This window comes from Pteropus vampyrus, unplaced genomic scaffold (genome assembly GCF_000151845.1).
Source record: "Pteropus vampyrus isolate Shadow unplaced genomic scaffold, Pvam_2.0 Scaffold545, whole genome shotgun sequence".
NCBI lineage: Eukaryota > Metazoa > Chordata > Mammalia > Chiroptera > Pteropodidae > Pteropus > Pteropus vampyrus.
The window spans coordinates 746,539-773,425 of NW_011889326.1; the positions used below are offsets into that span (position 1 = coordinate 746,539).

At 44.4% G+C, this 26,887-nt stretch overlaps 1 protein-coding gene and 1 long non-coding RNA gene across 4 annotated transcripts in view; one reads left to right on the forward strand and one right to left on the reverse strand.

Annotated features, from left to right (window-relative positions):
• Window positions 1–18,599, forward strand: part of LOC111733267 — an 89,629-nt gene extending 71,030 nt beyond the window's left edge. The window contains exons 2-3 of the long non-coding RNA XR_002777916.1: window positions 14,555–14,652; window positions 17,365–18,599. This is a non-coding gene — a long non-coding RNA (uncharacterized LOC111733267). The remainder of the gene's footprint in view (window positions 1–14,554; window positions 14,653–17,364) is intronic.
• Window positions 1–26,887, reverse strand: part of PPM1H (protein phosphatase, Mg2+/Mn2+ dependent 1H) — a 235,808-nt gene that overhangs the window by 51,964 nt on the left and 156,957 nt on the right. For all 3 annotated transcript variants that reach the window (XM_023525265.1, XM_023525263.1, XM_023525264.1), the window contains exons 7-8: window positions 10,639–10,702; window positions 7,125–7,232 (exon numbers count right to left, since the gene is read on the reverse strand). In XM_023525265.1, coding sequence (XP_023381033.1) covers window positions 7,125–7,232; window positions 10,639–10,702 — 172 coding nt within the window. The remainder of the gene's footprint in view (window positions 1–7,124; window positions 7,233–10,638; window positions 10,703–26,887) is intronic.

The window sequence follows — 26,887 nt, forward strand, 5'->3', positions numbered from 1 at the left end:
TGCTGCCCATCTAGCCTTCACTTGACTCCAGCCCCAAATGACATCCAGCTGTGTCAATGCAAGAGCCTCCAAGGGAGAACCACCCAGCTAAGCCCAGTCAAGCCACAGAACTATGAAAGATAACAATAAATTGTTCTATTAAGCCTCTAGGTTTTGGGGTGTTTTGTTTTGCAGTGAGCGAAGGCACTGTATTTAAGTGTCTATAACACTCTCGGCCCTCTCTCTCCCCATAGGATTGGTGATATGGGACACTGAGCCCTCTGGAGATGTCTCCTTGTCCTTTCTTGTCTATAAGCAGCACTTGCTCCCTCTGCTCCAGTCCTGCAGCAGGTGGAAAAATAGGAAGACCTCCCTCTGTGTGTGTGTGGGGGGGGGGCGGGGGGGCGGGGAGAGCACAGTTGCTCAGTGGGTAAATTTAATTTGAGGGCTGGAGAAGAATAACAAGTCCATTTTATTCTTAAATCCAAACCGTGGTTTCTAAGCTAGCTTTATACTAGCTATAAAGTTATTTTCATCGGACTCCTATGTCTATTTTTTTTAATTGGTTCAAAAAACTCAGAGGGAAAAAAGCATAAAATTATTTTTCTTCTTCAGAGCCCAGCAAGCAACAACATTCTTCCTTTCTCATAGGCTAGAAAGCAAAGTTTACTATTATTTTTTTAATTTCGCTCTGCTTTTCCTCTAAATCAAACCTGCCGTCAGTTCTTGTTACATTGTTTGTTTGTTTGTTTTCCCCTGAAATGTCTCTCAGGTATTCCTCCTCTTACTTTTCACAGTCCCTGTCCTAGCTCAGCTCCTCAATGCCAGAGTTTCAGTTCTACAGCGGTCTCCGTGTCTGCATCTCCCCAACCCTCTGCTCCCCCATCTACCTGCTGTTACAGGCTAAGGCTCTCACTGCCACGTTGATCATGCTCTCCCCTTCCTGAAGACCTTAGCTACTGCCATGGGTCCAGTTCAAGGCCCTCCATAATTAGCTTTATTATAGCAAATAGCCCTTCAAGCTACTTTTCCAAAGTCCATGGCCCTGTCAAGCCAATTTTACTTCACACCAGACTCACTCCTGCTCCCTTTTTTTCCTTGCCCTATGTATCTTCTTCTTCTTCCTCCTCTTCTTCCTCTTTCTCTTCCTCTTCCTCCTCTTCTTTCTCCTCCTCCTCCTCCTCCTCCTCGTCCTCTTCCTTCTTCAGATGATATCGTTCGTTGTCTCTCCCTTCTCTGACTTCCCCTAGTCTTTTAGGAAGCAGGAACCACAGGATTTGTCTCTGATCATTCTTTGGCTACTCTCACCTTCCAACTGGCCCAAAACTCTAGTTCCTTGAGGACATATCCCCAGTACACTCTACTTCATAAATGCTACTGGCCCCATGATCTGTATGTAAAGAGCCAAGGAAATTTTGTGGTTTTGATGGAATGTGAAGAGGAACTAGGAGCTAATATTTATTATGCCAGGTTATGTACTAAGTACTTTATATAGGTCACTTGTTCCTTAGGTTCTTGAGTAGAGCAACCGCATTGTCCTCCTTTCATTGAGATTTAGGTAAAGTAACTTTCTCGAGGTTACCCAGCAAGGAAGTGAAGAGATAGTACTTTGAGCCAAGACTGATTACCTGTCTGAGTTTCTAACAGCTATATCACACTGCCTCCTAAGGTATTTTTAGGGGTCTAGGGAATTTTTTAAAACAAGTTTTTCCTCTTCTACCACCCAGATAATTACTGTTACTACTTTAGAAAACTTTCTTCCAGATTTATATATAGACACATATATGTGTATAAATATGCACATACGTTTTTTACTTGTTTATGATCTTTCTCTTTGTATATACAATCATATTGTTTCACTTAATATAGTAGTACAACCACTATCTCATGTCATTATGCACCAATATTGTTTCTTATGAATTAGCCAGACTGGAGAAAAGACACAGCATGATAAAACATGCCCTTTCCTCAAACGGGATTTTGACTCGGGGCATGAAAAGCTACCAAGAATCAGAAGACTGTAAAAGTTAAGATGTCAACACGAGAACTTAAATATCGTCCATGTTTTCATGGGCTCCAACAGGGGAGTCCCAAATAAAATAGTTATTCTCTCTTAACATGGAAGTCAATCCTGAGAACCCTTAAGTGCCAAGCAAGCCTAAAAGCCCATGGGGAAGGAAGACTTGTATTTACTGCCACGTACCAGGCCCTTGGCCAGGTAATTCCAGAGATGTTCTCATTTGCTTTTCCCAGCACCTTGTCAATACAGGCATTTTCACCCCACCTGAAGGAAGGGGAAAGACAGGCTGAAATAACTTGTACAGGCCACAGGCCATGCTGGTGCTGGAGTTCAAATTCAAACACTAGATTTTTAACGTCTTCCTTCTTTTAGAGAAGCCTGTTTCAGATGAAAGAAAAACGGTGAAGAAAACCAAGAATGAGTTACACGACTGAGCTGGAGTTACAAAAAAGCAGCTGCCAAGAATCTTGAACACTAAGGAGAAGAAAAATGAAGCCGAAAGGAAATTGGGCTCCTCGTGGTTCAGTCTGGCAGAGGTGGGTGGAGGGGACTGCTGAGTTGAGGGGGTGGCTTTACAAACTGGCCCCCATGCAGAAAAAGACCTCATTCTTCCGAGAGCCCCAAAGAGGGCTAAGGCAACAGCACAGTCTTAGAGTAGAGGCCAGAAAGCAAGAGTGACATTACGAGGAATCCTAGCTGTAGGAAGGGCCTGTCGCAGGCCAGAAAGGGGCGTGGAGCAGGGAACATCTGGAAGTTTAGGCTGCAGGCCTGAGCCAAGCGGCCCGAGTAATAGGACACGATATGTGTGCTGGGCTGGGGTGGGAGAACTGCTGGAAAAGGAGACGCAGAGCGGCTGGGAGCCAGTGCCTTTAGTTCACACACCCTTTCTTCTCCACTGGAAGTCTTTTAGGATGGTAGGAAAAAGGCGAATGGTGATGAGCTCCATCGAGCAAGGGGATAGAGGACCTGGCTGGGCACAGTTCCCTTGTGGGGGGTACAGGCTGCATCTCATGCTGTTACTCAGAGCAAACAAGGTGCTGAGACCAGAGGAGAGCCAACCGCCTCCCACCCTCGATGAACAGGCCTGCCCATGGTTGGTGGGGGCCTCTTGTGGAGTTCAGTTCTGGGCCAGAAATCCCTGCTGGAGACCTCGGAGGATCTGAGGGGAGGGAGGCTCAGCAAACCTGGCGGCTGCTCTTCGGGTTTGGCAAACTTGAGATTTTTCCAGCGCCTTGTGTTTAGCAAAACCGAAAATGTGTTTGGCTAGAAACCCTCCTCTAATTTTTAAACCCCTGTGCATTTTTTACGTAAATTCGATCCACATGTTTTTTATTTATTTTTATTTAACTCATCAAATCGAATTAGGAGCTACAATGATGAAGGGAACAGTGCTGATTTCCAAGAAGATTTTGGAGCCTTTTTTCTTAGAACTAAATCACCTTTTCCCCCCGACCGTTAAAACTACCAGACTGAGCTGAGTTTGAAATTTAGAACCCAAATGTGAAATAAAGATCCACACTTGGCAAAGATGAAGCATAGCGGAGGAATGTTCTTAGGAAGTCACAGAAAGCCAGGGTAGGCTGGGGGTGGGGTGGATGAAGACAGGAAGGGAGCCAGTTCTTCTTCATTAGATGGTTTAAATCAAGTTACCTGGCTTTCTGGGCGCCCAACAGGAGCCACAGCTGTTTCCCTAAGGCTCGACTTTAACACCACCCCCCAGAGAAAAGGAGTTGTTGACCCAGGAATGGGAATGAGGGATCCCCTGTGTCCATCTGCTTTCCTCTGCACTCCTTGTAGTAACCAATTCAAAATGCTCTTCCATTTCCCTCTACCCCTCTCCTTTCCTGGCTCTGGCTAAGGCCTCTCCATCTGGAAGCATTTAAAATGTACGACAATTTTAATCTCACGCAAAGGAATCTTGGGATCTACGCTACATACCCATTACGCTAAATTATAGGCGCACAATCTTATTTTGCACAATTCTGTCTGGCCTAGGTTGGCACACACTAAAAGCCATTACTGTCTTTCCCAATTACTTTTTCTACTACACCATCATTTTCCACAACTTCAGTCTGAGGCCGGCAGTATTTTTATGAAAAACTCTGGCCACTGAGGTCCCAAGACAAAGCTCTCTTCAGAACCCCTCGAATCAGACTCAGTAGGCACCTTGGCCACTGTGCAAAGAAATGTCCTTGAACTTCGCTTCGCTCCCCTACAGACTCTGATTGAATTAGATAGACCCAGGTACAAGTACCACCTTGTTACTTAATAACTACACAACCTTGGGGGATTTATTTCACTTCTCTTGGTCTTGATTTCCCATTCTGTAAAATGGATATAATAATCATACATACCACACAGAGTTGTTCTGAGGATTAAATGAAATGGTGGGTGTAAAAAAAAAGTTACGTCGTCTGGCACAGACTAAGTAGTTAACAATTGTGACTTGTTACTGTTATTAGAAAAACTCTACAGTTAATTCAACTCTACACCTCTCTAAGAGCATTTAAATTTTTTCAGAGGTTGCCGATTTCCTTTGGAATCTTCCCTATTCCTCACCAATGCTGAAACAACCAACCCGCCTCCCTGCAAACCAGCATCACTCCAGATAGGTGGCATGAGGTTTCTGATCAACCAACGGGGTTGCTGCATCAGCCATCAGGGCGTCTCCCACACAGGCCTATATTGTACACCTCTTCTTGCGATCCACAGCAGCAGAGTGATGGGAAGGTCTATAATCCAACCGCACAGAGATCATTCTCCTTCAAACCAAAACAAACCTCTTCTCACTTTATATAGAAAGCATATGTGTGTACGGGGGTGGCGGGCGGCGGGGTGAGGAGATGGTTTTCACTCTGCTTAAAGAAGCAAATGGTTAATTAGTGCTTCCTGAGACACTCCCCACCCCAGGAACATGAATCACACTTCAACTGTCCCTTCTGAAAAATAGAAAGGTGATGGCACCATTTAATATATCTGATAAATGCCTCTCTACCAAGGGGGAAAATACAGACATCCATGAGTCTAGTATTTATTGTTTTTCTCTGGCCAGGAATAGTTTCAGCAGTAATTCATGGATCCTGATGTTGGCCAGAAGACAGGGACCAGGGATCCTCAGCTGCTGGGGGACCTTGGACATTTTATGTGGTAATGGTCCTCGTCATGCAGAATTGCTACGAGGGATAAAAAGGAGACAATTGCAGGCTCTTGATGAATGCTAATTATTTATACCAAGCTGACCTCACCTGAACTGCTGGGTGGTATCAGGAAATGTGTCTTCCATGCCTGATATTTACTAGGGAGCTCCCTCTTGGTTGCCTCCTAACCTCCTGTGGCTAGGCAAATTCTGGATGCCGGCCTCAGCAATAAAGGACTCTAAAGGAGCTACCCCTCTGACAGCTCTGCCAAGGTATGGGCCTGGGTGACTGTGCCCATTGATGACTCTGGAGTGTGCCTACAATCCGAAGGGGCAATCTACAGGCTGGGAGGTCACTTGTGGCCTAATATGAAAGGTGAACTGGGCCAATGAGATTCCTCTGGTAATCTGGAATCGAGAGAGTGAGAACTGGGTTGACTGGCAGCAGAGACATATAGAACATGGCTGGCCACAATGATGGCAGAACACCCTCATGGAGGCGACAGACTCCCACTGCTGAGGCTTTCCAGGGCCACCTTGAGTCCAGAGCCACCCCCCCATAGAGCCTGGCTGTTCAAGGGTTCTTCTTTGTGGACACCATAAACGTCTCTTCCAATATCATTAAAATAAACTTTTCCTTTTTTTTGAGTTAGCTCGAGTGGGTTTCTGTTTCTTCCAACGAAAAGAGCCTTCGCTAAAACAGCACCTCTCCTTGGAAAGAACATGCAGATGGAGCTATGGCTAAACATTCTGGGCATCTCCGGTACAAGGCATTGCTTTAACAGTTAATTACACAGTACGTAAATGCTGCTTGCTCCTCCCTGGCTCCCCTCTGCTGTAGAAACTGAAAAAGTTAAAGCTCTCTCCCCACCTCCCTTGCAGCTAGGGGAGATCACGTGATACAGTTCTGGCAAGTGAGATGCCAGAGAATAGCTGCTGGGACTTATAGGCAGCCCCCTCCATCCTGGAACCACTGAAGGAAAAGTCAGAAGCAGAGATGTCAACTCTGGCACAGTGGAGGTGCTGCACCAACACTAGCAGCCGCCTGATTCCAGCCTCTTTGTTATGTGAGAAAAATATACCCCTAAAAACTACCATTAGAATTTTCTATAACTTAGAAGCAAAAATCTTTTCTAAATTATATACTCTAGAATGGAACTTGATGTTGTTTCCTATATTGTAAGAAAAATGATTTTTTAACCAAATATACGACAACTTGTTTTTAAATTAACTTCTCCAAACATCAACCAAATGATACAAGCTCTCCAGGTAATTAAAATCTAAGAGGGGAGAAAGTATATACATCAACAACTATGCTATAAGGCAGAAAGTGAAAACGCCCTAAGAGGCAACTGCTCCAGTATCGTGGAGTAAAGTGAGACTTTACTTCTAGTGGGGGAGGGGAAGTTAGAGGAGGCTCCATCGGAGAAGCATTTGAGTTAAATCCTAGAGAAAAAGAGAATTTGGATGTTTGGAGATGGGCATGAAGGGCATTCTAGGTAGAAGGAACAATTTAAGTAAATACGGGAAACTGAAGGTCATGTAAAGGAAATAAGTTCTTTCTGGCTGATGTAGGGGAACAAAGATCAGATTAAGAAGTTAGGCCAACTTATAACAATCCTCGAAGGCCAAGAGAAGGAGTCTGGGCTTTACTCTCCAAGCCATGGGGTGTTGTTGAAGGCTTCTAAGCAAACAAGGTCAGAGGAGTTGTTTAGGAAAACTTGCCTTCTAGCAATATGTGCGGTGGCTTGAGGAGGCAGGGAATGCCATTAGGGGGCGATGCAGCTATCGGGGCAGAGGCGATGAGGGTATGAAACCAGACAGTAGACGTGAGAATGGAGTAGGAAAAAGAAACAGACATGAGAGCTGCTGCAGAAGTACACGTGACACAAGCTGGCTACTGTCTGGATATGGGGCATGCGCCACGGGAGGAATAATGTAAGAAAATATTTTACTGTGCAAAATAGAAACAAAAACTTCATGTGGTACCTCTGGAGCCGAAGACAGGAATGGTTTTATGTAGATGTTGGAGTCGTGCACCTTCAGGTCATGGTCCCCCAGCCCCCTGGTCACTCCGATTGTTGCCATTACTCGCGCCTAGGAGTAGAAGCAGAGGGTCATGAGAAACACACACAGAGAAAGCATACCCATCACTGTGTAGCTGCCGCGGGCTAGGAGTTCCTCCAGTCTCTTGGCGTCCCTTGCCGCTAACGTGTGTGGGTAGTTGTTTCAAGGAAAGGATCACCAGGATCACTTCTGTCCTTAACGAGTGGCTTTTCCACCAAGTATCTTAAGTGTTATGAGTCGCTGCTGTCTCTCTTCAGCTTTCTTTTACAGAAACTGAAGGGAAGGGTGTCCAGTAAATGAAACCCAATACATGTGTGAGGTCTACAGCTACTAAAATCAGTTCACGTCAAATCCAACAGCATCCATCCATTCATCTGTCCATCTGTTATATACCCACTCTTCAAGTATTTGCTAAACCAGCTACGTCTAGTTCTGTGATAAGGCACTAGTAAAAGATGTAGAGAAGTCAGTGGCAGCTCCTGTCTTCTCAAATCTCATATATTATATTTTATAGCTGAAGAAATAATTAGCAACTCAGTAACCTACACTGCTATTATCTCCACAAATTCCCTCTGGGTGGAAAGGAATATATCACTTTGCTCTAACCACACAGAAACCTCAGGGCTGAGACCCCACCACCATTTGGTTTTCTGAATGCTTTAAGGAAGCAAGAGTATTACACTAATGCCTACACGGCCAACCTAAATACCTCCCGGGATGCCACAGATTTAATTTACACATTTAGTGAGTGCCTACTATGTGCAGACACCATACTATGGGGGACAAATGTCTATGGCCTATCCCTACTATAAAGGAGCTTAGTAAGGGAGGGAAGAGGCACATGTCTAACAAAATATAAAGTATGACCACGTGTTGAAGACATAAACAATGGGTTATGTAATTCAGAGGAGGTAAAAATTCTGCTGATAAGGTTCCTTAGAGGTGGCACTAACTTCTCCTGCAGAAGGATATGCAGCATCAAGACAGGTAAACACAGAGGGACGGAATAAAGGTCATTCTAGGTGGAATGAAGCTCAATGGCTTAACACTCGGATCATCAGTAATGTCTTCCGGTGTAGTGCCATGATTCAAAGACCTGAGCTTGAATCCTCACTACTGCTTGGGTATAACTTATAACTGCTGAGAAACATTGTCATCTAACACTACCATCATCATCATCCTCTTAGTTTCCAAAAAAGCCTATGGAGTTTGGAGCTGGTTTCAGATCAGAAGGTGGGCAGGTTTACATTAAAGTAGAAATGAGACCATGACACTTTTTTTTTTTTTAAGGCAAGAATCAAAGCGGGCAGGACACAGACATGTGATGTGAGCCTGGGGACCTCTGCTCAGGGCTGCAGAAACTCTCCGCTCTGCTGGGAGGCTGGACTGGCTCCCTTCTAGCTGAGAAGTGTTCAGCTCTAAATGTGAAGTTCCGAGTCCCTTGTAGCTCATCTGTGTTCCTTCCTGCAGTGGCACCTACTCTGGCTGGAAGAAGCACAGGTTGGCTGTGTTCACCCAAAGAAATCTGATGTTTCCGCTAGTTACTGAACTTGTTTACAGAGTATGAAGGTGTCACTGACACAAGTCCTTAAAAGCATTGGCAGAAATAAAATAAAAAGTAACGGCAGTGAAAGTATTCTGAAACTTCTGGGTAGATGTATGCTGAGAGGAAAAAGAAAACCCCTGTAAAGGATCTAGACAGGGCTAATGTGATGCAGCTCAAAAGACTTCTCAAGAAATCATGGATCCTCAGACAGGGGTGGTGTGCTGCTTTGGTGCGGGGCAAGCCGGCTGCCAACTAGAGTCAGAGAGGCTTTTAAATAGGTCGGCAGCTACAATGACAGAACTTGCCAGCTGCATATCACAGAACTATCAAGCCCTAATGAACTGAAATGCTTGAGGAGCATGATGGCCTGGTAAATTGAACTTTTTGCTTAACTGGGAAAATCCATGCTCTTTTAACAAATGAACACGTTTGTCCATTTTCCTGTTGTATGAAGGAAACTGAACGTAACTGAAGAGCTTATCTGATACTCATGCATTTACAGAAGGCCTGCCATGTATCAGGTACCGGGCTAGACAGGTACTAGGGATATCCCATCAAGATGACAGGATGTGGTCCTGAGCTCCCTAGAAAGCACTGGGAGAGCAGGGTAAGTAACACTAAGAAACTAAGCCCCACAAAGAACTGCAGGTGGAGGTCACCAGCTGAGTGATTTGCATTAGTACCCACTGTCCCAAAAAAGCTCACATAATCCTTTCAGGAAGGGAGCCCTTTCCCGTCGTGATTCTCGGCCAGCGGGGTGAAGTGGTAGAAGGTGTCTACTTCCAAGAAAGGGGCAAGTTAGTTTGAAAAATGATCTCGATATGGATCAGATATTTATATTTTATTTCCCCTTTCCCTCTTTTCTCCTTCCCCCTTCTCTCCCTCTTTCCCTCTCCCTCCCCACCCCAGATATGTGCACACACACTCAAGTTCTCAAGTTCTGCCCAGGAAGGCATGCATCCTTCCCTTTTCTTATGAGTCCCTTCTTCCTGCTAAAAACTATAAAATGCTGAAAATAATTTCAGTTGAACATTCTTAATGTGACCACATTTTTCACTTCTTATTGGAACTCTTAGCACCTAGCTGAAATGTATTCGTGTTTTCAGGAAGAATGCAATGATTCAGAAGGTGTTTGTTCTCATTGGGAAATGGCTTCAAAGCTTCCTTATCTCTGCTCCAGAACTATAACCTCCTCCTGCCTCTGCTCACAGTCCATTTTAAGAGCGAACAGTGCGCCTGCTGCTCACTGTGTGATTCCAGCTGGGGCCCTGGGAGCTGGGGATGAATGGTCTGTGCTGTCGCAGCCTGGGCTCTGGTCCATGTGATCCTACAGCTCGGTCACTGTGAAGTTCTGGGTCCCCTTCCACGGGGCAAGTGGAGAAGCAGACTCGCAGAGCCTGAACTTCCACAACGGAGTGTGAGGGCACGAGAAGGCAACAGAAGGCCAAGGCGCCACATCTGGTACCACCCCTCGCTGGCTGCGTGACTTTGCCTGAGCAGTTTCAACCTCAGAGTCCCAGCTGCCTCATCTATCAAATGGATATAATACAGCCAGCTCTGCCTGCCTCATGGCTTGCTGTCAGATAGAGAGCGATGAAATATGTGCAAGTGGTCATGTTTACACACTGCAAAAAGTTATTCAAATGGATTGAAAAGGGGGATGCTCTTTTCACAATACTGACTTTTGTCCCTTGAGCTCGCTGCCTCCCTCCCCCAGCTCTGCCTGCCACTCCTTGGACCCTCAAGGCAGGAGGCCTGAAGGATGACGGAGGTGATATTCTTTCAAGCTGTCAAGGCTATAAAATCACAAGCTGTTGAGTGGAATGCACAGATTGCCACGGGCTATGCAGAGACAGCCTTGTTCTCAGGCTGGGGGAGTGCAGTGCCTACCTTCTTGCCTTCTCCGTATATAAGGGGAAACTTCAAGTCATCATCCTCAATGGTTTTGTATGCCCTGTAGGGGGATAAACAACATTTTAAAAAAGGTTCGCACTCAATTAGTGACCCACTGCCCTGACACAGTCTGCTAGGTACTTTCTTTTCCCAGAGAGTCTATCTGTTCACCACACGGACAATCTTTATCAAGAGTTATTTTCCCTGCGGGGGTGGGGTGGGGTGTGTGTGTGTGTGTGTGTGTGTGTGTGTGTGTGTGTGTGTGTATTTTAACAAACCAGAAAACGCCAAGGCTTTATATGCTTGAAGAGGGAGAAAATAAGTTGGTATATTCATAATGAAGGAGAAAGGGAGATGAGTTTCCATCCTAAGCATTTAGTGCCTGTGCAGTAATGAAGGGCCCCAGCTCGGTGACAGGGTCCTTGCCATTAATCTGAAACTGTGAGCAACAGCAGAGCTCAGAGATAGATGGAGTGTGAAACTGCTCTAAGAGCCAGTTCTCACCTTCAGGGATTGTTTATACCAAAGCAGTCTCATACTGGGATGGCTGGAGAAGGAATATTTGGAGCCTGTTTGACCGCAGTATGATATTCAAGGTTGGCAGAAAATTCCTTGTTTCACAATAGCTATAAAATGGCCATTTGACACACAGAAAGAAAATCTAGTTTATGCTTCAATGGCTTACTCCAGACATGGTTGTCCAGATGCCACTGCATACTCAGGGAGAGGCTGGCCAGGCTAAGGTAAGAGGCAAATGAAGCCTGTGTCTTGCAATTTTGCTCATAAGGAAGTTAAAAAAGAAATGAACAAACATGGCACCCCATTACTAGCTACACCGCCTTGGGCAAGTAGTTGCACCTATTTTGGTCTTGGTTTCTCATCTATAAAATGAGGATAATCACACAGGATGTAAAGTGCTTAGCACAGAGCCTGCCACTTAGTGAGTACTCGATGAGTGGTAGCTATTACTAGTGTTCAGTAGATGGTTAATACTTGGCATACCGGTTCCCCTTTTCACAATGGGGATAGCACTATTTACCATCTCAAAGAAATATTAGTAAGACCAAGTAAAAGCTGGAGTAGGTTCCACTAGATTAGGTGCTAGAAGCGAGATGCTTTTTTTTTTTAAAAACATTGTCTCTGGAATACATGAAAAAAATAATTTAACCCAATGGCCTCCTAGTCCTGGATACATCTAGGCAACTTGGGAGTGAAGCTGAAATCAAATTTATGAAAGTTTTTGATATAAGAAGAATGCAATCCAATTTTAAAAAGCATTAAAAAAGCACCAAAGCTGAAGCAGGTATATCCATATTTTCCAGGAAGTTGTTTAGATGAGTTGTTGCTTCCCAGGGGGTAGAGGACCAGAGAAGTTTTGGCACCAGACATGCCTGGGCTCAAGTTCAGCACTGCTCTCTGTGCAGCCCTGGGCAGGGACATAGGCCCCTCTGGACTTTAGGATCCTCATTAATCAGGGCAAAAATGGGGCTCCTTCGTGGGCGTGTTGTGAGGATTCCAATGGGCTAATGCACGTGACAAGCTGAAGAAATATTTAGCACCGTGCCCGGGACATGCCACGACTGTGATAAAAGGTAGCTGCCGCCGCCGCCGCCAAGTAAGCCCAGAGGTGCTCTAGGAATCGAATTGTCAAAAACAGAACCTCTCGCCCTCAATCTACCAAATTAACACAAAGTGGAAATAGCTACTTACATGTTTTTATACACAATGTGAACTATTTAAAACCCTGTGGTATACAAGTCACTGGGGAACAAGATCAATTATTAGATCTATTATTAGCACAGATTCAACTTGGGGGCTGAATAAGTCTATAGTCCACTGGTTCTCAACCTTGGTGGCCTAGTCAATCACCTGGGAGGGCTTTAAAAAAATCCTGATGCCCAGGTCGCCCCTCAGAAAAATTAAATCTGAACCCTCAGAAAAATTAAATTAAATAAAAATGATGGAACCTAGGCATCACAAATTTTTTAAGGCTTTCCAGGTAATTCCAATGTGCAGCCAAGGTTGAGAATTACTGATGTAGACCAAGTGTCGTTAGCTAACATCCCAAATCAGTTGAGTGACAGGCCCCGCTGTGAGCTTGACCCTAAAGATGACAGACTACATGGTTCAAGGGAGAGGATGGGAAGGGCCTGAGAAAGGCTCTGAAGTACACATAAACAGGCCTTGAGGACCCTGGAGAGTGAGAAGGACCGTGGAGAGTGAGAAGACAGAGCATCAGACAAACAGGAGGACGCAGTGGGGACAATACCAAGAGGGGGCCGAGGCCTAGAGATCCAGGCCCAGGAGTATGGATTTTAATGGGAGGCAGAAGGCAGCAGCTCTAGAATCGATGACTGGAAATTACTTAGAGTTCAGTACAGACAGGCTAAGAGCACCCTTAACAGGCTTGAAAAGGCAGTGAGAAAACAGTTCTCTGACTCCACCACAAACCCACATAACCGAATTCTCTCAGGACAGAGAAATTTCAGGAGCATGAAGTCTGTGCTACCACAGCTCTAAAAGGCAGACCTTGAAATTGTCACCCATGGGATCAAGACGTTGCAAATTCTAATATATCTTAGCTTCTGTTTCCTCGTCTTCGAGAACAAGAAAACTAAAAATAGAAGAGACGACTCTGGAAAAGGTTTATTATGTTCCTGCCATTGTTGGTTTCCAAATGTGAGCCCTCTCTCCACCCCTCACCCACAAATAACAAGAGTGCATAACTATAAATAAAGAGAGAAAGTACAATATCCACTCCCCCTCAATCTTTGGGTAGCCCAAGCATAGTTCATCGTACGAAGATAAGTGGACTTCCCTCTACAGTTAAAGTCTTGAATAATAAACAATGAAATACTCAAGAGTTAAAACTGGTAACTTGATTAAAGTCTGTAAATTAATGCCAGCTAACAATACTGACAGCAGCTATGATTTACCGATCATCTTCTACATGCCAGACGCTGGGCTTGGTGCTTGCTTACAACATCTAAAACCTCTCAAACACCCTGCAATGTCCCATCTTACAGATGAGAGGACTGAGGGTCAGAGATGTTAAGCTACACACGCCATGTTAGTGGTCCTAATGCTACACTCAGACTTTTCCAGAAAATACACCAAAGCAATGGGATGTCAGGGCTCAGCTCTCAGGAGTTCTCATTCTAGTTGAAGAGTGTTGAATCAGACCATTATTGTCCACTCAGGGAGTGAAAAGCAGGCATGTTCTCTACTGTCTACGGGGAACAAAACCCTCTGTGCTCTTGACCTGCCACTGCTTCCCAGGTCATTGCCTCTATGGCCACAGGGTCCGACGGAGCCCTCTTCCACAGACAGCAGGACTCTCAAATCTGTTCTCAACATTTAAGGGGAGCACCCCAGTTTCTGCCTGCCCAGAAGGCCTGTCTGCTGTTCATATTACGTGACAACCCACGTCAGGGCTGTAGGCTTGAATCCGCACTTTCAACTCATCCTTGGCTTTCATCCTTCTCTGCTGCGGGAGGTGAGAGGATTAGGAGGGAGGCTTGAAGCTTGAGACCTCCAAGACATGGAAGTACTTGGGACTGAAGATTAATAAGTGATGTCTGTTTTTTCCCATCAGATCCTATGATTTCTAAAATCTTGATAAAACTTTTAAAAATAACTCCAAAATCAGATTGCTCACTAGTTTTACAATAATATAACTGACCGGAGATCATATTCAAATAATTACTTGAAGCAAAACTGGAAAGCTTAGGAAAGATTTTTAGAATAACTCTTACTTTGAATCAATTCCTATATGAATATTTATGAGGCCAATTGACAAAAAGATGATGAGAAAAAATGCAAGGCTTAAGGAGCGCTAAATTAAAGGGCATTCTCTAGTTCAAAGCAGTATCCTCAGAAGCTTCCATTAACTTTTTTTTTTTTTTAATAATAGTTTCCTTCGCACTGTCGATCCTGTGAAGCTGAAAAGACAAAGCATGAGTTGTATGGACCTACTGGAAGGAAAAGTTCAGACTTGGAAGAGACGGAAAGGTCAGTAAGTACCCCAAATTCAGGAATAACTCCTTCAACACACTGCGTATTGGTTCCTGTCCTCTCATCGAATGGACTGATATAATCGTCCCAGGAGCTTTAGAGTACCTGTCAGCCCACTCCACTGGAGAACAGCCCTGGGACATTTTCTTGAATTGACCCAAACAGTCACCCATTGGTATGTTTGGTCTGTCTTCTGGAAAAACATGAAATAAATCTAGTCTGTCTTCTTCTTGAGAGCTCTGCAAATATTTGAATAGAGCTATCTCAAAGTTGACTCTTTCCTAGTTCCTTCAACTGTTCTTCACAGGACCTGGGGCACCATCCCTAACCACTGAAGCACCAACCATTCAATAAATATTTATTAACTGAGCACTGAATACTGTGGTAGGGGCTGTTGGGGCTTTCTAGTTTGTCGGCGACCTCAGAGAATGGCATTCAGAACTGGAAATGCTTACGATGTGGCCCGCAGAAGGATGAAATGACTACTTCTTTGACTTAGACCTTGTTCTTTTTTAAAGTACTGCAGCTTATATCTGCATCATGTGCATGTACACATGTGTCTGTACGTGTGGTTTAGGGTCATATATTGAAATGATGAGTGAAAACAGACAAATAAGAAAAACAAAAAACCCAACTAAACAAAAACTCAGTTAGTGCATGAGAAAAAAGGGCTGAGAGGTTTCTTGGGGTTTCTTGACTCATCTTGTCCTCTAGTTTACACTTACAAAGTGGATATTTCACTCTGAATGAAAGACTCCACTGCCCTTATGAAATTTATCTTGCTAGCTTCAGTCTATTGTTTCAACCCACCCAGAGACGTCTGAATTCATACCCTTTCATCGAAAATATCAGCTCTCCTTCTATGCTATGTCATAAATTTGATAAGCAGCTCTGCAGTCTTCTTCCAAGATTTGGGGAAAAAAAAGGCTAAGCAGAACCCAGATGTTAGAGACCTTGCTCCAGGCCGAGCTAGCCAGACAAGGGCTGTATCGACATTTCTTGAAGGCAAATGGATGAAAGTAGGTGCAATATGAAAAACTGTAGTCTTGTCAGGTGGAAAACCACAGAAGACAGACTCAACAGCAGAGGGTAGACCATGAGACATTAATGTTTTAACAGGGGTTGGCGAGGTCGGTGGGGGAGGGGTTGTAGGATTTTAAAAAGGCTAAAAACACTAATCAAGATAGACACAGTGTCTATCTTTGATGTAGACTCTTTGGGTAGAGCTCTCCGGCCATCTACAAAGCAGTAACAACTATTATGCACACAGTATTTCTCCATCTTTTCAAAAAGTTTAAGAAATTATCAAATTTCTTACAAAGTCAAAATACATCCATGTACACTATTGCCAGGATGAACCAGACTCTATCACAAAGATTACGAATGGAGCTTGACTGATTAGTGAATCTGAGTTGTCCCCAGATTTACACCACCTCTAGTGGATGCTGCTCCTTCAGACCCTCTTAGTCCCGATTGCTCCCTCCCTTCCAGGCTGAGCCTCTCTCACTGCCACTCGATCAACCCCTTCATCGGCAACTCCATCTGCTCACAAACCCCCTCCCCTCACCTTTCAGAATAGTCTCCCACCTTCCCTGATGACTTCAGCCGAGGTCCTCTGATGAGATTTTCGGCAACTTTATGTTTTAATGGTCCTCCTGGAATCCTGACTTTGTAACTGCCACCTACTTCCTGATGACCTTCTTCCTGGCTCCCTATCGGCACCTCAGTCATGTGGGCTGCACCAAGAATATCCTCTCGTCCGAGACTGGCACCCCGAACCATCTCCCCATTCACTCCCTTGCTGTGGCTCTCAGGCCCACCAGTCTAACTACCTTCTGGCTATACTTGTTCCTGACCCAGCCTCTACTGGTGGCAAATCTTTTGCATACTTCTCTTAACAGCAGCCTAGAATTCCTCACCTTCTTGATCTTCTAGTAAGAAGGAAACACAACAGGAATGGAGTATTTTGTCTATTAACATTATTTCAAATACTGTCATCTCTACTTTCCAAACAGATCCAGAATTGAAATAGTTTTCAGCACCTTCACTGCCATCACCCTAGTCCTGGCGCCACGTTCTCTTGCCTACAGTATTGCTTGCCTCGTGAAACCTCCCTACAATAATCTTAGGCAAGAGAGGATGGTGCCAGGACTAGGGTGATAGTAGTGAAGGTGCTGAAAATTGTTCAGTTTTGTCCTTTACCTCTATTCTCAGAGCAACCAGAGTAATTATTTTAAAATGTCAGATAACGTCATTACCCTACTCCAATCCTCCAATGGTTTTCCTATCATACGCTAAATAAAAAAACAAGTAATGAAATAACCTTCTTTAAAATCGCTCCTCTCCCCCAAATCTCCTATTCCCCTTCTCTGCTTTATTTTTCTCCATGGCATCTACCACCATCTAACAGTTTAAGTATTTTACTTCTTTATTATGTTTATTTTCTCTACTGCAACCCGTGCAACACCCCACCCCCCAACACACACACACACCTAAGTTCTATAAGGAAAGAGTTTTTGTTTTGATTCCTGTGGTATCCCTGGTACCTAAAAGCATGCCCAGTATATGAAGGGTGCCCGAAAAAATTCAACTAAGTGAGCAAGTCAATGAATTCTACTTACCCCAGGCAGGGGCTTTATTCTATCTTATGTCTTTTCCTGTTTTTTTTTTTGTTGTTGTTGTTGCTGTTGTTGTTTTTGTTTTTTACAGGAAAAGAACAGGAAAAACAAAAGCAAAGAGACTCGTTTTCCATGACCGCATTCTAAGTCTCAGATGTGTTAGTCGCAGTTGATGCTCACTCACAAGCAAATCCCTTTCTTGCCTCTCTGATCTTGGCTGGCTATGTGTGCTGCTCCTGGGAGTCTTCCAGACATATTCTCTGAACATTGGAACTCGAGACATCCCCGTGCAGCCATATTGATGTCCTTTCATTCTTCTGATGAGGAGTAATTATAGGACTTTTCCAGGATGAACACGGCTCGTCTGTGTCAGTTTTGTAATTTTTATCAGAAAGGACTTTACTTGTATTTTCAGACTTGCTGAGAGGCCTGCAAGCCAGTCTCCCACAACTATTTCTCTATAAATCTAGTCATCACTCCTCAGCTTAAATTTCTTCCTTAGCTTTCCACCATCCTAAACTATAACCCAATGACAAGGCCCTCCATGATCTGATCTTTGCACACCGATCTGACATTTTTTATCACTCAGCCACAAGCTCATAACACTGGCTTTCTTGCTGTTTATTTAATGTGTCATGGACCTTGTCCTACCTTTTGCCTGGGCCATTCTTGCCCTAGATCCTCTCATAGCTGGCGCCTGTGCATCACTCAGCTCATCTGAAAGTATGCTACTCCCTGCTCCTGCCTACCCCATTCGAGCTTTGTGGCATGTACTCAGCACAATCTAAAACTACCCTACTTATGTTTATTTGTTTATACTTTATACTCTGCCTCCTCCTTTGGAACATTAGCTCCCAGAGGCAGGGACTCTATCTTACTCACTGCTATATGCTCATATCTATAACCGTGTGGGCACACTGTGGATGTAAAGAAGTTACTAGCTAGAAGGATGAATAAATAGATGAAGTCTGGCACTTCTTCCTTAGCACACAATCTTCCCTCTAAATATATACCATAGTCTTTGCTTCCCCATTTGTTTTGCCTTAATGATAAGCTTTCTCATGGCAGAAATTCAGGGTTGAGTCCTATCGGTGATACCTTGAACTTTTAATATTAAAATGTTAGGCTCCCTTTTATTATCTATATATTAGTAGAGAGTCATAAAGATATATATATATATATATAAAACAGCACTTATGGTCCTCTTGCCTATTACTTTCTCTTGAGTACCACCTCTAGAACGGTAGTTTGGGTTGCAGTGGTTCTCCAGGGTACATGGTGTTAGTTACTGAGACAATTTCCACTTCCATATTGACTCCGGTGAAAGCCTACTTCCGCTTGAGAAAGTTCTTTCTAGTCTTTGCTGGATCCTTCCATTCCCAGCCAGAGCCCCAAGTCTGACTTTTTAACCCGCAGGCCAGGGACTCAAAGTCCGTGCTGTGGTGTCATCCGCACAGATCACTTCCCACAGTCTCCCTTCTCTCCTAAGTCATGACCTTTAATTGGAAAGAAATACCACTTGTTTCCCTAAGTCTTAATTTTCTTAGCAATACTTCAAAGTCATTTAAGAAGAATGTGACCCCTCCTGGGGGAGTAAGGGCCCCTCTTCCTTCAGGGACTGCCTAATCTGGACAACCCACTCGTGCAATTCCAACGACACACACCAAAGAGCCACATTCTTCCACTCGCTAACCTCTCAATGTGGCCTTGGATGCCTCTCCTCCCCTGGGAAGCTCTCATCCTGGATTCTCTTTTCCCTCCTGGCAGAGTCCCCTGTGGTACATTAAAGGACCCTGGGCTGGAGTCAGAGGTTTTCAAGCCACATCTCAGTCCTCACGTGAACTAGCTGTGAACTTGGGAAAGTCCCTTGACCTCACTGAATTTGCTTCTCCAGCTGCACTCTTCACGGAAGGCTGCAAGGATGAAATGCGAATGTGTCTGGGAAAGTCCTTGTGAAGGATAAGGTTCTATTTAACTATGAGTTGTGGCTATTAAGGTCTTAGGAGGCTCAATCTTTCTTCACTGAAGATGTGGATCATCGATAAATGGTGACCACGGGCAGGAAGACAGCACATCCGCACAAGGAAGCCACTTCTTGCTGACCTCCCAAGACACTCCGATTCCTACGTTTCCCACTGTTGCTCATGACATCAAAGCATGAAGGACAGAACCTGTGCGACTTTATCCAGAAAAGTCCATGGTTCCACTCTAAAGTGAGTCTCAGAAGAATATCTCAGAGCTAATAATCTAAACGGTGCTTGTGGGTTGGTCTGAAATAGTCATAAAAAGAGAATTTTCCCCCTCAGCTGGCGGTTCAGAGCCCCTCTAGGAGGGAGGTAAAAGCCACAGCAGGAAGTCTTGTTTTGCTCATAGCAGAAACCAAGTCCTAGGCAGAGAGAGGCACATTTCACAGTGGCTGAGCAAGTCTGGATGGGGGATGGTGGGCAGAAGCACCTCAGTCTTTTATCCCCACTTCTGCCTCCTACAACCAAATCTTAACAGAAGCTTGAAGCCCAGGAGGCCTGGGATGAAACACCGCCTAGGCCTGGGCTAGTCAGGAACAGACACATCCATGGAACTCAAACGCCACTCGTGGCTTTTAAGAGCTTGGCATGCCCCCAACTAAGCAATTCACAGAATCCACAGAGGCTCTCCCCTGACTCGCCTCTCTCCACACCCACCCTCTGCAGACCTTCCTGGAAAAAGCAACGCAGGATTGGCAATCACCTCATGCTTCCTTTTTCCAGCCAGCCATCTGTATTTCCAAAGGAATCAAACCCAAAGCCTAACCACAGAGCTCAGTAAATGGAGGCTGCTTCCTGCTCCTTGAGGTGTTCCTGCAGCAAGCGGCCCTTCTCGCTCTCCCCGCTGCATAAATGTCCACGTGCGCACGTGTTTTCTTTAAGGAGATACTACAAGATTTTGGTATTTTATTACGTCTTACTCTTATTTTTTAAATGTCTTCTTTAAGAGGCCTTTTTTTTTTTTTTCTTTCCTGGTTGCAAAGATTTACAGTTAAGAAATCCTCAGAAATTTCTTAAATTTATCTTTGGATCAAATCTTAATAGGCTGGAAAAATGTTGCTAAACTGTCAGGGAGAGTGAATCTGAGCCAAGCTTAATGAGGTCAAGCTCAAGTCCAAGTTGTGGAGGAAGGATGACAGGCAGCCCCCTTGGGGCCCAAGGTTATTTGGCAAAGGCCGACAATGTCCCATATCCAACAGGTCATTTCGGAGTTTAGAAGTATCCTTTATAATGTTTCTGCCACAGGCTCGCCATTGTATAGCAGGCTTTCGTTATTTGCAAATCTAACTTTTGGGGAATGGGGTCATATTTTGATGCACTGGGTCCCTGGATTTATGAGCTGGGAGTTGTTGTCAATGGGCATCTCGATCACATGATTCTTGGAGGAGTTCCCCATGAGGCCAAATGCTCCACGAACAAATGCTACCAGGTCTTCTTTTGATCCTTGGAGTGTCATTTAAATGAACCAAAGTCTGTAGGCCCTTGTGCTAATACAGTACAGCAGTCTGGATTCAGGCACAAATAGGATACATGAATTGTAAGAGTATGGTTAATATTTAGTGATATAATTGAAGAGAGCTGGTAGGTGCAGTGCAGCCTAGCTTGTGTGTGTCTGGCTATCTGTGATGAAAGAAACAAATAAAAGGGGGTTATGGCTCCAGGAAAACTTTTTCCATAATAGGGCCCAAGCTTTGCTCCCTGACATTGCCGTTGCCCTTGTGTAAGTCCCCTGATTAGTAAGGCCAACCCACAAGTCTTAGGAATATACACCTACCTCTCGCCTTACTTCCATTCGCATGCCTGCACCAGACCCTGCCTGGAGTTCTGGGAGCCATAACCATGCCTCTCTTTTCGCCTAAAGACTCCTCTTTCTGCCATAAGCCTATGAATGATGATAGCAAGAGGCAACAGAACTTGCTTTCTTTTCACTGGTTCATGTTCTTTGAGAAAGTTGACTGGGTTAGAGAAGGGGTTTCGCACTTTGTGACCCACCATGAGAAATGTATCATCAATCTTGGTAACCCAGTGGACAAATACCTTTCCAAAAATAGTATTCACTCTTACCATGTGATGTACACTTTGATGGTTTTTTTCTATGCTACTTAATTTGTTTAAAATGCGCATCTCCATATACTAAATTGACCTCACAACCCACTAGTGGGTCCTTACCCACAGCGGAAAATGTGGGTAGAAGAACAGAACCTGCTCCTAGTACATAGCTCAAAACAAGGAGCTCAGGCTTTGACCAGATGAGAGTAATAGGTTCTACTGGATTAATTCGTGAATATGTACCAAGCACTTGCTATGTGCCAGGCACTAGCACGGGTGCTGGGAATAAATAAAATAAAATAAAATAAAATATGAAACATATATAAAATAAAATAAAACAAAACAAAGATCATCTCTTGACTCATAGGCCCAAGGTTAGCAGTGGAAAAAGATTCATATAGAAGAAAATAGTTTGAATTAGTCTTTTGAAGATATAATTGATCACGTATGCATGTAAAACAGAACCCATGATGTTTCAGGATAAAAGATTCTGGATGACTTTTAGGGAAATTTCAGATTTTCTGATTCAGTATCTAGTTGGTAGACATTAGCACTTGGCTAGGAGAGCTTCATCTTCTAATCAATAACATTTAGATCTCCCACAGGTATGAATCAGAGATCCTTATTTTATGCTTTCTCAGGGACCATTCATTTCGAAACAAACTTGAATTTCATTGGCATTACCTTTATATTGTATGAGGCCACGTCGATATATACAAATCAGAAAATAATAAAAATTGACCCCATATCCACGAATGGTGGGGAGAAAAGAGCAAATAGATTGTTTGCTACAAAGAGCATTTTACTGCGGAGGCCACTTCCTCAGAGCTGGCTTTGCAGCCCCGCTTCACAAAGCCTCCCTCACACTGGTAATGACTATCGATATTTGTATCCTGAGCACCAAGTCCTGCAGTATCCCCTGGGAGAAACCACTCACAAGCAGGCTGGGACTCTACCCTATGCTACATGGTTTCAAAATTTCCACTTAAGTGCCCCTGAACTGGTAACACCACAGTGGGCAGAGCTCAAGTATCTCAGAGTAAGCATCAATGCTTTTTCGAGTTTCCTGTTTTATCTTTAAAAGCCATGAGAATTTTACATAAGCATACACAAAATCAACATTGATTTCAACACACAAAAATACCCTCCTCGCCTCCCCTCAAGAAAATCTTCAGGTGAAAGAGATGTTTATCCTGTGGCTTCCCACACTCTTCTGGGAATCCAGATTATTCAAGCCCCAGGGTAAATGCACAGGTCTGGGCGACGGTTGCCAATCTTCACCAGAGGGCCTCTCAGCTCCTGCATCAAGGGGGCCCTATTGTTTTAGAAGATGGACTGCCAAGGCGGCGACTGTTAAATTTTTTGCTGTTGCCTCACCCCTAACACAGAATTCTAATGTGCCCAACATTTATTGTACACTTCCTTTGAGCACTGTTTGAGCACTTATATTTTCCAAACTTATTTAATTTTTAGAACAACTTTGTAAGAGATATTAACATTAATATTACACAAGTAAGAAAATGGAGGTCATACAACTAGGACAAACAAAAGTCAGGCTTACTTCCAGATCCTCTCCAAAGTGCATTGCACTCTTAACCATGGCCCTCTGCCCATCTCTGAAGGCTATGAATCTGTGTGAACATCATAAAATGGCATGCTATGCAACAGGAATGCTTAATTACTAATCCTCATCCTCAGAGTAAATCATAAAAAAAATTTAAGTCTTCTCTTTCCCCCCTCCCCAGGTTTTTGCTCTAGTTAAGTCACACAGAAGTTTAAGCAAACCACTTTCTCAGGCTTTTTCTTCTCTTGACAATATGGTAGTATACAAGGTCTCTGTAGGATTGACTTTAACTTGAAGTTTGGCTTTCAAATTGTTTGGTTGTTAATAAATTGAGACTAAATCTTCAAACTTGGGTGCCCTGTTTTTCAGAAGGTGACTCAGGACCACCCGGAAGGATTAGGCAAATTTGGGGAGAGAATATCATTTACTCAGGATGAACAGGAACGAGAAACCAGCAAGTTAGCTGCCCTGGGAACATGAGTCCTGAACTACTCTGTGTATTTATACCATGCCTGGGGCCTATCCAAGTTATGGGCACGCGCATCGATAGGGGAAAAGAGAGGCTCAATTCTACTCTGACCCACCGTTGGCACCAAAAGGTTTTATCGCCCCTTATCCTTTACTGCTAGTCCATCCACAGCCCTCTCCTGAACACAGGCCAACACAGATGGGCAAATAGGTTCCCAAGCAACAGGAAGATAACCAGGGGGCAAAAGTCACAAACCTGTTAAAGGGCCTGGGCTGCCCAATACTCTTTAATCAACTGTTTCTGTAAGCTGTTGCCCAAGGTCAATGTGTAAGGATATACAGGGGTCACCTGAGAGGCTTTAAAAAATGCAGATTCCAGGACTTTAGGGATTCTGGAATGTTTTTAAAAATCACCTCAGATGAAAAAGCTTCACTGTGGGTAAACATTTCTCTACCAGCTTTGGTATAGGATTGTAACCATCCATCTCTGGGCCTGTCCTACACTTGATTATAAGCACCACGAGGGCAGGGATGGCCTTCCTTGTATCTTTGATGCCCCATACAACACCCGCATCGCTGAGTGAATACCAGGTCAAGACTGATTATCCGACAGCGATGAAGCCCTGCACTCTGTCCTTTGAACTACCAAGCATGATGCAGAGGATCTGGTTTACCCTGAGGGACTGACAAGGCTGTTTTAATCCTCGTGGAACTGGAACCTAGAATTTGGCAGAGTATTATTGCCTTTGCCAGAGCAATAAGATGAAGAATGAAAAGTGAATGTGTTACCGAGATTTCCAGTTTCGGAAAGATCTGTATTCAGTTCTTCAGCAAGGAACAGACATAAAACCTTAATTAAGTCTGCTCTGAAGAAGTCTCTGATTTACTTGTCTGAGGGTGAGAGGAACAATACGGTAGGTAGAATGAGATGCTTTTGCAGTGGTGGTTCACCAACCCTTGCCTGTGGATTCCTGGGTCAAGCGGGGGTTTTAAACCAGTGCTCCAGCTGATTCTGGAGAAGATGCTCCCAGGCCATGGTGGGTTAGCACCTTTGTGGGATTTTCATCTTGAAACCAGCAACACTGGTTTTTCCTACTCTGAAACGTGATGGGCAGAGAAAGGGTGGCAGGGAAAAGGAAACACTTTACCAAGCTCTGGTAAGAGTCAGCTTTCTAACTGGAGGAAAGTAGGTTGGACACAGGAAAATGTTTCCTTGGCAGAGCTGTAAAGTACCTGGAAACCTGCTGGAGTGCTGAAGCATTCACTCCTCTGGAATTTCCTTAAAAACAAGATCTTATAAATAGGCTGAGAATCGGACCATATGTCCTTCTGAATACACTGTCAGCTCCATAGTTCTGCTCCGCTGTGTGTCATTTTCATACTTCACAGAGGTAGAGCGTTCTTACGGGTGGGAAACGAAAACTGTTTATTATTGCCATCCTTAGCATGGTATTCAGAGTTCCCCATGAGTTGGCTCCAATCTACTGACCTAGTTCAATAGTTCACTCCGTGCCCTCTCACTTCCCTCTGTTAGGCTATCACCGGAACTCTCATCTCGTTGATACACACCAATATCAGTGTAAGGAGGGTGGAAACATCGGAACACTTCTGTGCTGCTTAGCAAATTATGACTGTCCCATGCCCCCACCCCATCCCCACCTGCTGCTCTCAATCTTCCCCTGGAATCCCTGTGATGTAGGAAGTAAAGAGTTAAAGCCTGGCATGGCAAGGGGTTTCTAGGAGCCTAGTCTTCCACGTTGAGTGTCAGAATATTTGGAATATTACCTCTAGCTTCCACATTTCCAAAATATTCATCTTCTTTTCATGCCTCTGGGCTTCTACTGGGGCTATGTCCTCCGCTTAGATGTCCCTCCCTCCTGCCTTCAAGCCTCTTAAACTCCTCTCCTATTTCAGACTTTGGTTCAAAAGTAGCCTTTTCCATGAAGTCTTCCCCAATCCCAACCTCCCTCTTAGAAACAACCACCCACTCTGCCACGAACACCTGGCCTTCTCTTTAAACTCCTTTTTATAAGCCCTATATTCGGTCTTGCTTTTGTTACTTATTCACAAATTCCAACAGATCTACTTCCCTCACTCCTGAGATTTTAAGGATAGATTTATAGGTAAAATGGCATTGTTCAGTAAATTTCCAGAATGTCGGCTGGGCCATCTGGTCATTCCTATGATGCTAACACTGTCCTATTTGATAAGGTCCCTCCTATGTGAGGACATGCTTTGCAGCCGAGGGGCTTGGATCCCTAGATCCTTGGTGAGGCTCAGGAGGGCTGCAGTGGTTCTTTAACAGGTCCAGCAGCTAGGACTCAGAAGGGAGACAGAAAGTCAGTGTATGGACACCCCACCCTTCCCCCTCCCACACAGATAAATAAACAAAAGCAATCTACCCAGCAGCATCTAGGGATGGAGGGGCTGGTACAGGATGGCTTCCTAGTCATATTGTTTCTCTTCTTGTAGATAGGAGCCCCTCCTGGCATGCTGGGGGACAAACCTGCCAGGCAGAAGTGGCCAGCACATCCTGACCTTACTTCAGTTTCTTGCTTCTCTAAACTAATCCTTCCCCGCTTTTCTTTTTGGTTTCTAGCCTCTACTTTGAGAAACAAGCATCTCAACGCATATTAGGTTTATACCTTCTGAGACAAGGATCAGATCCTGCTGACCCTTTCACTCTTCATAATAGCTAGTGATTTTACACACACACACAAACACACACACACACACACACACACGCACTTGACCATATTAACTCATGACATCCTATTATTAGCTACTGTCATTAGCTCTACTTACAAATGGGAAAACTGAGTCAGAGAGAGGTAACATTATTGGTCTAACATACTTGGGGACTGACCTAGCCGGGGAGCCTGGCTCCACATCCCTGTTCTTAACGGCTATTCAATGTCCAACATGCAGCACGTGTTTGATAAAGGATTGCCAAATATAAAACAATGCCTTTTGGGTTCCTCTGCTAAAAGGACACTGACTATTTTAACAGGGATTTTTGCAAGCACTTGACATCCTGAAACTTCCCTGGAACACGTGGCGCTAAGTTACCAACACACGTGTACAACAATGGTCCCGGGGAAAGAGCAGTACATGAATGGGAACGGACCAATGCTGTAACTGTTTGGAGGGCCTGAGGGCAAAATAAATGCTTGGGAGTAGTTTGGTCACTTTAGGAATGATAAATTTACACTTATAATTAAAGCAGAGAAAGGTGAGCGGACCATCAATAGGGAGCAAGCTGGTTGGGCATCTCTTTTCTTTCTCCTCGCTGTGGCCTGACAATGCCTGTCTGTCTTGGTTTCCAGCCTTTTGTAAAGACCTCATAGCTTCCACTGGCCTCATGGGCAGAGTGGCGGGGAGGAGGCCAGGGGAGCGAGGAGTCATTTATCACTGTCAGGAGATGTGCTGCACACAGCAGGGCAGGCTTTCTTCCCTGCTGTTCCTGCAGCTAGAGCTGCAAATCTTGAAAAGATGCAGAACATGCACAC